This window comes from Caretta caretta, chromosome 9 (assembly GCF_965140235.1).
Source record: "Caretta caretta isolate rCarCar2 chromosome 9, rCarCar1.hap1, whole genome shotgun sequence".
In the NCBI taxonomy this organism is placed as follows: Eukaryota; Metazoa; Chordata; order Testudines; family Cheloniidae; genus Caretta; species Caretta caretta.
This window is the reverse complement of record NC_134214.1, coordinates 35,089,983-35,102,307: the sequence shown is the minus strand read 5'-3', so window position 1 is coordinate 35,102,307 and position 12,325 is coordinate 35,089,983. Positions and strand designations below refer to the sequence as shown.

General features: G+C 38.8%; 1 protein-coding gene across 2 annotated transcripts in view; it reads right to left on the bottom strand.

Moving 5' to 3' along the window:
* The window catches only part of COL4A4 (collagen type IV alpha 4 chain), a 131,805-nt gene that overhangs the window by 30,545 nt on the left and 88,935 nt on the right, over positions 1-12,325 (bottom strand). For both annotated transcript variants that reach the window (XM_048864169.2, XM_048864170.2), the window contains exons 33-36: positions 11,727-11,790; positions 7,695-7,769; positions 6,967-7,074; positions 6,511-6,618 (exon numbers count right to left, since the gene is read on the bottom strand). In XM_048864169.2, coding sequence (XP_048720126.2) covers positions 6,511-6,618; positions 6,967-7,074; positions 7,695-7,769; positions 11,727-11,790 — 355 coding nt within the window. The remainder of the gene's footprint in view (positions 1-6,510; positions 6,619-6,966; positions 7,075-7,694; positions 7,770-11,726; positions 11,791-12,325) is intronic.

Here is a 12,325-nt window from a genome sequence, read left to right as displayed (position 1 = left end):
TGATGGCATTTTTAACAGTCTCTTTTCAGAGTAGAAATGCTCTAATTTATTTCCCCTTTTTATTGGAGAGTAAAATAATGATAATTTTTGTTAAAGTTTTATTTATAGATTTTAAAACTTATCGACAAAACTCATCATTTCAGGATAGAAATTACAACCATTTATATTAACTACAAATCTCACCTGCCTCGCATTTATGTCCAATTTTTTGCTTAGCAAAGCATCTTGCTGATCAAATGGCACAAAACTTTTGTAGTAACACAGGCCAATTACTTAGCAGGCTTTAATATAATCTTTAGGTTTTGTTTTAGCATAGCTGAAATTGAGAACTTTCTTGATTGTGCCTTACTGCCTAAATTTCAAACAATAAAAATCTGTAAGGGAAAGTACTTCATTTTAATATGGGGTAGAAGTTCATGCTCACTATAATGGGGTTCAGAGCTTGCTATGGAAAAAGTTGTATAATTTCTGAAGTATGCTTCAGTCATACTGATAGCCCAGTCCTCCCCTCCTGAGGTTATAGGGGAGCCAAACAGCTTTGCTTTAGGAGTCTTTTCTAGCAGAATGGTAGTATGTTTGGTGTCCTGTAAAATACAAACATTTTCCTCATATACTATCTGTCTTCTGGGAACAGTCTAGCTAATTTCATTCCAGTTCCATTAGACACTTGTTTAAGGGGTAAAAATACTATCTCACATGCCTGTCTGATAGGGCTCAGGTTATGAAAAAAACAAAATATTCTAGCAGATGCAGCTATGTATTCCCTGAGATGTGTGCGCACACCAGAGCCAGAGAATTTTGCCTAGCATTACCTGTAGATAGATGCCATTTGTGCCTCCTGGCCAAAGCCCTCCTCTGGGTATATCAGGCAACATCACCCCAACTCTCCTCAGTTCCTTCTTACTGCCCGTGGCTGGAGTTGGACCTGTGTGATTCCTAACCTCACACCTCTCTATTCCTTAGTGACTTTTCGAGCTGTATATAGTTAATTATTTCCCTTAGTATAGTGTTAGTTAGTTTTAGCGTTAGCTTTAGTTTACGTATTTCCCTCGTGATGCTTTCACCAGGGTTTAAACATTGTCTGAAGTCTGGGGGGAGCGATTCCCAACAATGATCCCCACTCAGTGTTTGCTGTGCTTAGGTGAAGTCCATGACAAGGGGTGGTGTTGGATTTGCAAATCGTTCCCCAAACAGTCAGATGGCGAAGGATCTTCATCTAAAGCAGCACCTGCTCAAACAGGCTATGCAGCCTGCTTCAGCACCGAGGTCATTTTGACTCCTTGGTCCAGTGCAGCATCCCAGTCATTGCTCCCTTCTCCAGATCCCCTTCATTTAGGGACAGGCTGCCTCACTTTCACAATGCTTGGGGCTCAATCACCACTGACAGCTGGGTCCTAAGCACCGTCAGATCAGGTTATGCCATCCAGTTCCTTTCCATTCCTCCCCACCACCCTCCCTCTCCATCCATCTTCAGGGACCCCTCTCAAAAGATACTGCTCCTCCAGCAGGTTTGCTCTCTACTGGTTTTGGGAGCAGCAAGGGAGGTTCCACCAAAAACACAGGGGGCAGGGCTTCTATTCCCAGTACTTTCTGGTGCCAAAATCCAAAGGAGGGGTAAGATCCATTCTTGACCTTTGCAACCTCTACAAATATATCAGATACATGAGGTTCTGAACAGTCTATTGACTACTCTCCCTGTGTTGTCTCAGAACAACTGGTTTGCTGCTCTGGACCTTCAGCATGTCTACTTTCATGGGGCAATTTTGCTGAGCCACAGAAATTTCCTTTGATTCATCGTAGCAGAGTGCCATTTTCAGTATACAGTTCTTCCCTTCAGATGCTCTTCTGCCTCTTGGGTTTTTAACAAATGCATAGTTGTGGTTGCAGCCTACCTCAGAAAGAAATGAATCCACATCTTCCCACACTAGACAACTGGTTACTGAGAGGTAGGTCCGGAGAGGAAGTTCTTTCCCATGTAAACACTACACTGCACTTGCCTGACCATCTAGGTCTCATCCTAAACTCTAGAAAGTCAACTTTGGTTTCCACTCAGAAAATCAAGTTCATTGGGCCCATATTTACACTCTGACTTCGAGAGTTTTTGCTAGGCAATTCACCACCTTTGCCTCAGTCTGCAGTCTCAGCCGTCCACGACAGTTCAGATGTGCCTCAGGCTCTTGGGCCATATGTCCACTTGCACACAGGTGCTCCAGTTTGCAAGGTTGCATCTTCTCCCCCTTCAAATATGGCTCAGGACAGCTTACCATACAACTCTTTATTCCTTGGATAGATTGGTCCATCTCCCTCCACTGGTCCTGGACTTCTTGCAGTGGTGGATGCATCCAGAGAATGTTTGTCATGGTGTTCTCTTTTTGTCCCACCCTTACCAACCTGGTCCGTTGTCACTAGGCTGACCAGATGTCTCAATTTTACAGGGACAGTCCCGATATTTGGGGCTTTGTCTTATACAGGCTCCTATTACCCCTCACCCCCATCCTGATTTTTCACACTTGCTGTCTGGTTACCCTAGTTGTCACCAACACTTCATTAATTTTAGTGCTAAAAGGCAGCTATTTAATATACTGGACTTTACTTTGGCAGACTGGAGAGTGAAGAAGTTTGCGAATGGGACTGGATCAAAGTTCAGCCGTTACCATCTGACAGCTGATTAATGACATTTATAAAATAAGATGATATCAGTACACTTCCTAGTTAGTGGGCGAGCATCTAAAATCACAATTGTCAGAGACTGGTAGCCTCATTGATAGACTCAATAGAGAGGCCAAAGACTGAATAGGCATGGAAACAAAACTACTCTCCTATACTGAAAGGTGGTACCTGAGAATATGCCATTAGTAAAACTGGTGTGGAGGAGCTTGCTCTGCTACTGCTCATTTGCTAAACCTATCCTGGTGATAAATAGAGGGTATTGGCCACCATAATTTTTAGTCAGGCCTTTTTCAGGAACAATAAATTGAATTCACATTAAAATGAGTTATCTGTCCTACCTATCATGCACTTTAAAGTTTCTCTTTAATAATTTTATGCCAAGATAGCTACAATTACACATTATTAAGTTTGTGAAGTCAAACATTTAAAAATTTGAGTGCTTGACTTTGCAGCCTTACAAATGTTCTTTTAACATACTGAGTGTTTCTTTAGTTTGTTTGGTATGTAATTTCCTAAGTTTTTAAAAAAGGAAACTAAAAAAAAAACCCAGAATTTCCATCATGTGGCATCATATTGGAACCAAAATGGCTCATTAGCAGGACTGAAAGCTTTAGATCCACAGCACGGATGTCTAACCACTGGAGCTAATGGAGTAACTGATAGTGTAGGTTGTTATCCTACATATGCACCAACACTGGAGAGAGAAGTGACACTTTCTAAGTGGAAAGAGAAAAGGAGTACTTGTGGCACGTTAGAGACTAACATTTATCTGAGCATAAGCTTTCATTGGTTGACAGCAGAGGAATTATTGAGACTCACCAATCTTCAGTGCCATTTTATGCTCTGGAGGGGGGTGGGTGCTAGTGGACACACCCTCTTCCACCCATAAGCATGACTCCCTTCTGCCCCATCCCCTCCAACCTGTCATTCTCCAAGTCTTTTCCCTATCCCGGCTTCTCCCCACAGTCCCATTCTTCTCCCCTAGACAGTCCCAGTTTTCTCTGCTTAGGTCTTCTTGTCCCAGTGTCTTTGCCCAATCAGTCAAGAGCTGCAACTGAAGGAAAAACCTTCATCCCCAGGCAGGAGCATTCCCAGTTTGGATAGAATCATTGGTGAATTTAGCTGCTAAAATGTAAGTCTCTATTGAGCATACACAAACTGATTTCTCAAAGGTTTATAACTTGGCCACATTTGGGCAGATTTTCATGGAGACAAAACAAGGCATATCCCTGACACAAAGGCCTTGCCCCTGCTGAATTTCAAGTCCCTGCTCCAAACCATGGGGGCTCTAAGAATTTTCAAAGTAAAGGCTGTCAGAATTTAACATGGGCATAATGTATCTTTTCACAGCCTTGTCCTCAGAAGGCTGAACAATCTTGGCTTAAACTTTTCAAAACAGTTCAGCCTGAGGCAGACAACTGGCATGGAAAATTTCAACTGAAACAGTTAATGTTTGGTAAAGTTTTAAGCAAATGAAAACATGGTCTTATAATTGGAAATGTCAGAAACATCAATACTACACGGTGGTACCAGCCCCACCTGTAATATTCTTTCTGCCCTTAATTCATTACTGTACAATAGCTTTTCATGACATTTGTTCACCTTTTCAATCCTGTTTACTACGGCCTCATCTATACTTGTGAAAGGCTTATGTACGAGTTATTTGCTAATGTTGAGAATTTACCTAAATGAACACAAATGCTAACAATTTTTGGAAACCCATTTTGTTTTAAAATGTTTTTGATGCTTTGTTTATTCTGTCATTATTGCTGACTTGGTTTACTTTGTTTTCCAGGAAATTTCTAACATATTTGTCAACACTTCATTATAACATCAACACTTGTAAGTTTAGATTTTGGACTGTTACAGTCCCATACTTCCAGATACAGATGAATTGGCTGACCTATATATGAACCATGATTCCTAAATTTTAGGGCCCAATCCTGCAATCTTTTCTCACACAATCCCACTGAAATTAATGGGACTATTTGCTTGAATAAGGACTACTCATGAGTGAAGATTGCAGGATTGGGCCCTTAATTACTGAGACTGTCTCTCTGTCATAAAGAAACTGATGTTTTGTTCTGATGAATGCCTGTAACTTCAATCCCTAAATCTGAAAATTGGTCATGCATGTGATCTTTAAGTAAACGAAAAGCAATTAGGCTAACAAGGCTCAGTCCTTAATAACAATTGGTTAACCATTTCATTTCTAATGACAATCACAAATGCTTCTTCATTATTAAAAATGGAACTATTAATATTATTTAAGATCCATACTCCACAGTACACTGGCATACCAATTCCATTAAATCCTTGTAATTGGATACATTTTAAAATTTAGAATTCTTCTTTTCAAACATATTGGTAGAATTAATCCACATTGGAACTAATCTTTATTGGGTGGCTTGATCCCTACTGAATTTCCATTTTTATCTGAGCTACCTATTTTTCAGTCCCTGTGCTCCTGTTGATCTCTTGTGTTTCCTTTGTAGGGCCTAAAATGATTTCCAAAAAAAACGAATGAGTGAAGTTAGCTGCATAAAACTAATAAAATGCCTGATCCTAAAGAAGAACAGGACACTTCTTCAACTAACAAGTTTTCACTATCAGGTGTGTAATACCTTTTCAAATGGAGGGCAATTTGGAAATCCTTGTAATTGCAGCATGACTCCCAGTGCTGTAGCTAATAGGTATACTGTGCAACACAATAAACTGTTTTCCTGCAGATTACACAGCAACAAGGGATTTGTTATCATTGTATTATATCAGCACCCCCTACCTTCCCATTGATAATCAGAAAAAGCTTCCATGTAAACCTCAGTTTTCAGTTTTGAACTGACCATGTTTGCCGTAGACTGAAACTGAAAAAATGAATGTTTTCTGTATAAAAATTGATTGTTCTCTTTTGGGAAAAATAATGGACTCAAGGGTGGATTTGTTTTGAGCCCCAAGTCTGGGGCAGCATGTTGTACCCCAGGAGTAGTTTAGGAAGCAGATTGTGACCACCCAGTAAAAATAAACAAGATAGCTTCATTTCTGATTATATAATTTATCTTAGTATAATGTTGATCTAATATATGCTAAATTTTAATTAGCTACAATACATAAAATTTATATTGTATCCTTTAAGGGGGAAGAGATTTTTAGATGAATAATTTTTTCAATCTAAACAGTGATTGCCATGAAAGATGTAATTTATCATTGATTGGAAGTATTTCTAAATGTAATCTGCCAATAGATCAACTGTCTTGCAAACAGTACTTACAGTATTTGTTATCACATTTTGATAAAATGCCCCAGTCAATCATGTGAGATTTCCTAAATTTGAATTGGCCACCTTTTTCAGTATTAATGTTTTCCACTGAAGTGTGGTCTGCTATTCGTATTCATGTTTGATGTATGCAGAGTAACAGTGGCATTACATGGCCGGAAAGTAAATTACAGTGTAACTGAAGTGTTAGTGAAATATCTATCTTCAGAGAATTTTACTGTTCTTGTGTCATACTCTGCCCTGTTATACCAGCTGAACCAGAATTTAAGGTTTATGTCTCTGCTTCCTTATTTACTTTAGATTGTAGCCTGATTTCTTTGGCCAACATTTGTGCTTTAAGGGTGGGATTTTCAAACCTGCTCAGAGTGGGCCTAAGTCTTCTAGTTACTGAAGTCAAAGGGGAATTTTACTATTGATTTCAACGGGAGCAGACTTAGGCCAATGCTAAATGCTTTTGAAAATCCTCTCTATTTTCAGTTAGATTTATTACTGCACAAAATTCCCAGTAATTTCTGACACCATTACTTGAACTGTAATGTGTGACTAATGCTGTCTATAGCACTTACCTTTCCTGCCTAGGGGACCAGGTGATCCTGGCAATCCTGCAGCTCCTAAAGGCCCGGTATTGCCTTGTCCACCTGGAACTCCTGGCAATCCCAAATCACATATAGCACCTAAAGGAGGAAAACATTTTTAATATGCAAACCTTTTTACTCCTGCTCCCTTAGCTGTTATTTCTCCCATACTATTCAGTACACAGTGGTTATTGACAGGCATCTGGGGCCAAAAATTCTATCCAAAAACATTGTTAGCTTTCCTTGAATCTCCTTTATGGCCCTTCTTGGAAGAATCTCTGCTACTTCGCTCCAGTAGTTTCTGACACAAGTCTTCATGCTGCCTTTGATACCAACCTACTCTCTGTTGCTAGCTTCATGGTTTTGAATTGCACTGCAGACTGCCTCACTTTTTGTCCATTTTGAAGTAATTCTCATCCATTTCTATTTTTTTTTATTTGACTTTACCTGGAAAGCCTTTTGCTCCTGGGGATCCAGGCATCCCCTTGGGTCCTTGTCTTCCAGGTTCCCCTTGGAAACCTGGTAAACCTTGCTCTCCTGGGAATCCACAGGGTCCTTAAAAAAAGACAAATATAACAGTTTCAGGTTTAAAGACGTCCATGGCTCACACTGTGGTATGTTTAAAAAATGCCAAGCTCAATATGCTTCCTCATGTCATACTCCTGAAAAAGGAAGAGTTTTACACAAATAGTTCAGCATTTCAGACACACAGATGTGTTTATTATGCTGTTTTGCTCTGGTCTCTCCGATGTATGGACTGTGAATTTATTTAAATTAGCGATAGGGCATGGAATTACTGATCTTCCTTTTACTCTCAGTGTGATTGGGAAGAAGTTGACAGATCTTCCTTTTTTTCCTTCCTCTTCCATGTGGCTGAAGAAGAAAGATCTGTTCCCAGAGACTGCAAGAGACAGAACTTTCAGGTGGCTAGCAGAGTGCTCATCAATGATGCATCTGGACAGTAGCAGACCCTAAGTCCTGTGTTCATTTATGGACTATATTATAAATTGTGAGGCCTTTTTGGTCCTGGGCTTCCAAAGACTCAAAAGCCATTGTTTTGCATTAGTCATTAGTATTAAGCTGCAAATACTGAAAGCAGCAAATCATGAAAAAAATCCTATAGAAACTTTTAAATCTATTTAAGCACTAATTTTTTCTTAATAACCCAAATGTACCTGGTGATCCACGATCTCCTGGAGGACCTCTTTGACCAGGTGGACCATATTGACTGCCCGAGTCACCTCTGTTACCTATTCAAGTTAAAAATACAAATGACTTTTGTTAGAGATCAGTGTCGGTTTCATCTGCAAAACCAAAAAGAGATAATTTTGAAGGTCCAGTAACTTACAAATATTAATAGCTAAAATTACAAAAACAATTCTCAATAAAAAAATAAACCAAATTGTATTATTTTATTTCGTTGGACCAAAAGAACACAAAAAACTAGAGGATTGTCCTTGATAAATTCATACTAGGAAACAAAGAATGTGGGATTAAGGGAAAGCTTCTTTGCAAGTGACTGTGCTAAGTTTTTATGTTAAATATGGACAATATAGATGTATTTGATACTGCAGTATCACTTAACACTAATTGGGAATGGGCCCCATTGCGCCAGGTCCTGTACACACACAGTAACAGACTGTTAAGTATGCCAACAGCATTCTAAAAACAAAGTATCAATCAACCTTTTGGAAACTTCAGGAGTCTGGGTATTCTGCGTAGCTAAGTATTTGTATAGCCCCCATCATCATAACTGAGTGCCTCCTGAAGATTTAATCTTTCGCTTGCTTTTGTATGCTTGTTTTAGCCTTCAGAAGTGATTTATTTGTGAAATCTCTAGTACAGCAAGATGCACACAAATGTCTTAAAGCTGTGGACCAAGGTAAGTAGTGTATCATAAAAAACTTAGCAAATGATAATGGAATTAATAGAAAAATACATAGAGGAGAACTATTGAAATGACTTCCTGACAATCAGGAAGTTTTGGACTGTAGAAGTAGTTTGTTTCTGCTTTAGGAGAGAAAGGAGAATGGACACAGACACAGCATTAGAACAATATCCCTATTTCTAGTTAATTAGGGAATGATGGCCTTGAACATTTAAGGACAGTTTTTGAGGGGCAAGTGGCATTAGCTACTGAATATTCTGGCATTCTATAGCTTGTGACAGGTGCAGTGTAAGAGCCTAGATAGGTGGAGATATTATATCCCCATTTCCCTAATACATCATTTAATTCTCAGACTGTCTGATCAAAAGCCATATCCGGAGGTATCAACTCAGTTGACATTCAATATGACTCCAATTAGTTCAATGGGAATTTGCCTGAGTAAAAACTCAGTAAGGAACTCATTAATTGCCCCAGATTTGAGAAGTGCTACATAAATACCAAGTATTACAATAAAGCACACAGTTCCTACAGAAATAACTTTGAAAAGGCAAGAAAAATCCACACAGTTTAAGTCTGTTTACTCAGAAAAGGCTTCTTAAGAACAATTTTTGGGTTTCTGAGCCAACACAGATGCTGTGCCTGGCCTTCTCCACTCTACTTCAATTCCTCCCTTTATAATGGACTCTCTTTCTGTTGTTTCTATTCCTCAAACTCCTCCCACATCAAATTCATGGTTCCACAGCCCTTTCACCCCAGAATATTATGCAGGTATCTAATACCTCCCACTCACACCTGCTGGCTTCTAGCTTCTCTGTCTGAGATGGTTGTGAAACGCATAGAGAAGACTTTTGAATTCAAGTGTTATCAGTGATTCTATGTCACAGCAATCCTCCCTGACCAGAAAAGATCCTGTTTAATAACTTGATTGCCAACTTCTTTTATTTTTTAAATTCAGTTACATGTGTTATAACCCCCTTTTAGCCCACTTCTGATAAAGGATTTCTCTTTATCTCAAATATTTGTTCATAAATTCTTTTTTATTTTTTGTGAAAATACATTCCCTGGCTAGGAAGATGCTGAATTGCTAGAGCCATGGAAAAGAATCTGGAGAAGGAATTTCCCTTGCTCTGTATTTTCTTCCAAATAAATCTCTGGTCTTCACGTTCTTTTACTCTTATTTTTGTATAAACTAGTTTTAAGAAGAAAATCATATTCTACGGAAGCTTGAAACAATAGAACAATTCAGCTGATACCTCTTGCTCTTCATAAACTGCCTTTAAATATTCAAGGTCAAATTTTCAAAGTGGTCTCATCTCATCCTCGAAATAGGAATGAGAAAAATTGGACATGAAAACTTGGTGGTGTCAAAGGTTGTGTTTGTGTAAACTATTTACCAAATTTGTGCACACAAATCAAATTACAGCTGTCCTGAATGTTCAAAAATCATAAGCTAGATGACACAAAAGCATGCGATTTTAAGAATAATTATAAATTGTGTTGTTTTTTGAGCCATTTTATGATGTCACCTTTTTTAGGGAATCCCCCATCTCAACTGGTGTGAGACCATCTCATGTTCAAAATTCAGTCAGAAATACACATGCAAAAATCAGGCTGCCTTCTTTACTGATCATCCTAGTCTATCCCCAGGGGTGTGAAGAGCTGCCAGTCTCTCTCTCTTCTCCTCTCCAGATAGGCAGCTGTCCCCATTCCAATTCTCCTCTCAGTGCTCCCCCACAGTCTACTGTCCCCACCTATTCTCTAAATTTATCACGTCCGTATTTCCCTCCCTTTCTCCTCATTCTCCTCCCCATCACATTCTCCCATTCCGTCATGCCACATTTCCCTGGATCCCCTTCAAGATAAACTGCATGAGTTTGGAGGCAGAAATCCAAATATAACAAGAACCTTTTAAAAAACAAAATGAAACACCCACACTGTTGTTGTGAGACTTGCAATAAAATTGTGAGTTGGCAACACTTCGCCAAAAAAAGGCACACATCGAGAGGCCACTTTTGAAAATGTGACCCTTAGCTGCCTGCAAAATATAGTTTCATGTTCATCTTTTCATGCAAGTATTTTTTCTCCTGTCTTCTCTTCCACTCATGTGTGATGTTCCCCTTTCTCCTTAGGTCTCGTACATACTGTATCTGAAAACTAATACAAGTTTAATCACAAAAGCCATCTAGATAACCATTGTGTCCTGTCAAAAATATAAAGGGAAGGGTAAACACCTTTAAATCCCTCCTGGCCAGAGGCAAAATCCTTTCAACTGTAAAGGGTTAAGAAGCTAAGATAACCTCGCTGGCACCTGACCAAAATGACCAATGAGGAGACAAGATACTTTCAAAGATGGAGGGGGTGGGGGAAACAAAGGGTTCTCTATGTCTGTGTGATGCTTTTGCCTGGACCAGAGCAGGAATGCAGGTCAGAACTCCTGTAAAAAGTTAGTAAGCAATTTAGTTAGATATGTGTTAGATTCTGTTTTGTTTAAATGGCTGATAAAATAAGTTGTGCTGAATGGGATTCATATTCCTGTTTTTGTGTCTTTTTGTAACTTAAGGTTTTGCGTAGAGGGATTCTCTATGTTTTGAATCTGATTACCCTGTAAGGTATTTCCCTTCCTGATTTTACAGAGGTTTTTCTTTAATTAAAATTCTCTTTTAAGAACCTGATCGTTTTTCATTGTTCTTAAGATCCAAGGGTTTGGGTCTGTGTTCACCTATGCAAATTGGTGAGGATTTTTATCAAGCCTTCCCCAGGAAAGGGGGTGTAGTGCTTGGGGGGATATTTGGGGGGGGGGAGAAGTTTCCAAGTGGGCACTTCCCGTTATTTTTGTTAGACACTTTGGTGGTGGCAGCATAAGGTCCAGGGACAAAAGGTAAAACAGTTTGTATCTTGGGGAAGTTTTAACCTAAGCTGGTAAAAATAAGCTTAGGGGGTCTTTCATGCAGGTCCCCACATCTGTACCCTAGAGTTCAGAGTGGGGAAGGAACCTTGACAGATCCCATGGTATTTTGTAGATATATTGGTGTTTTACTCATTTTTGGGCTGAAGCTATGATCTTGTGAAATTTAACTAAGACACAGTCATCTTCAAAGTCACTGAGAGCCTTTTTTTCAAGTGATAAATCACCAAATGTCTTACTATAGTTAAATGAAAACTTTTTATTTAGGCATAAAACAGTTTTGTGTCTAATGATTTTCATGTGTGAATTATCTCTGTCTCTTTCCCCTAGAGGGTTCATTGAATATATCAAAGTACACAGCAACCTAACAAAATACTGTTTATTTCATATAGCTTGTATGTTTCAGCTTATTACCTTTAAGTCCTTTTGCACCATCACGGCCTGGATATCCAGGAATTCCTGGTAAACCTCGCTCACCCTGATACATTATTAAAAAAACACTCTGTTTAAAATATAATATACATAAGAGGCACAATCTGTAAAAACATTTGACTCTGTTGCACTGATGAACAGACTGATACTAAACGTCAATATTATTGTCTTCACTGTATGATTCTTTGGAGTAATCCACTCGTCTGTGTCAAATAATGGCTAAACGCTGACCTTTGATATATGCAGGAAACGCCAATTGTCTTGAGTTAGATCTGTGTATATATCGCTAAGGCTAGAATTTGGCTCAAATATCTGAAATTCCCTCTAGGTGATCCAATTAATGCAACTGTAGTTTAATTCAAAAATGGTACTTCAGTAATGTATTTTACACAAGAACACAAATAAATAAAAAACATGTTATCTCCACTTTTGTTGGCCCCCAAGAAATTAGTGTTGACCCTCTAATATTAAAAAAAAATCTAGTTTTTCATCGTAAACAAGGAGATGTAGTCAGCAGTACAAAGCTTTACACTGTCCCTCAGAAATAATTTGGTAAAACACAGACCCAACACTGAAAACAA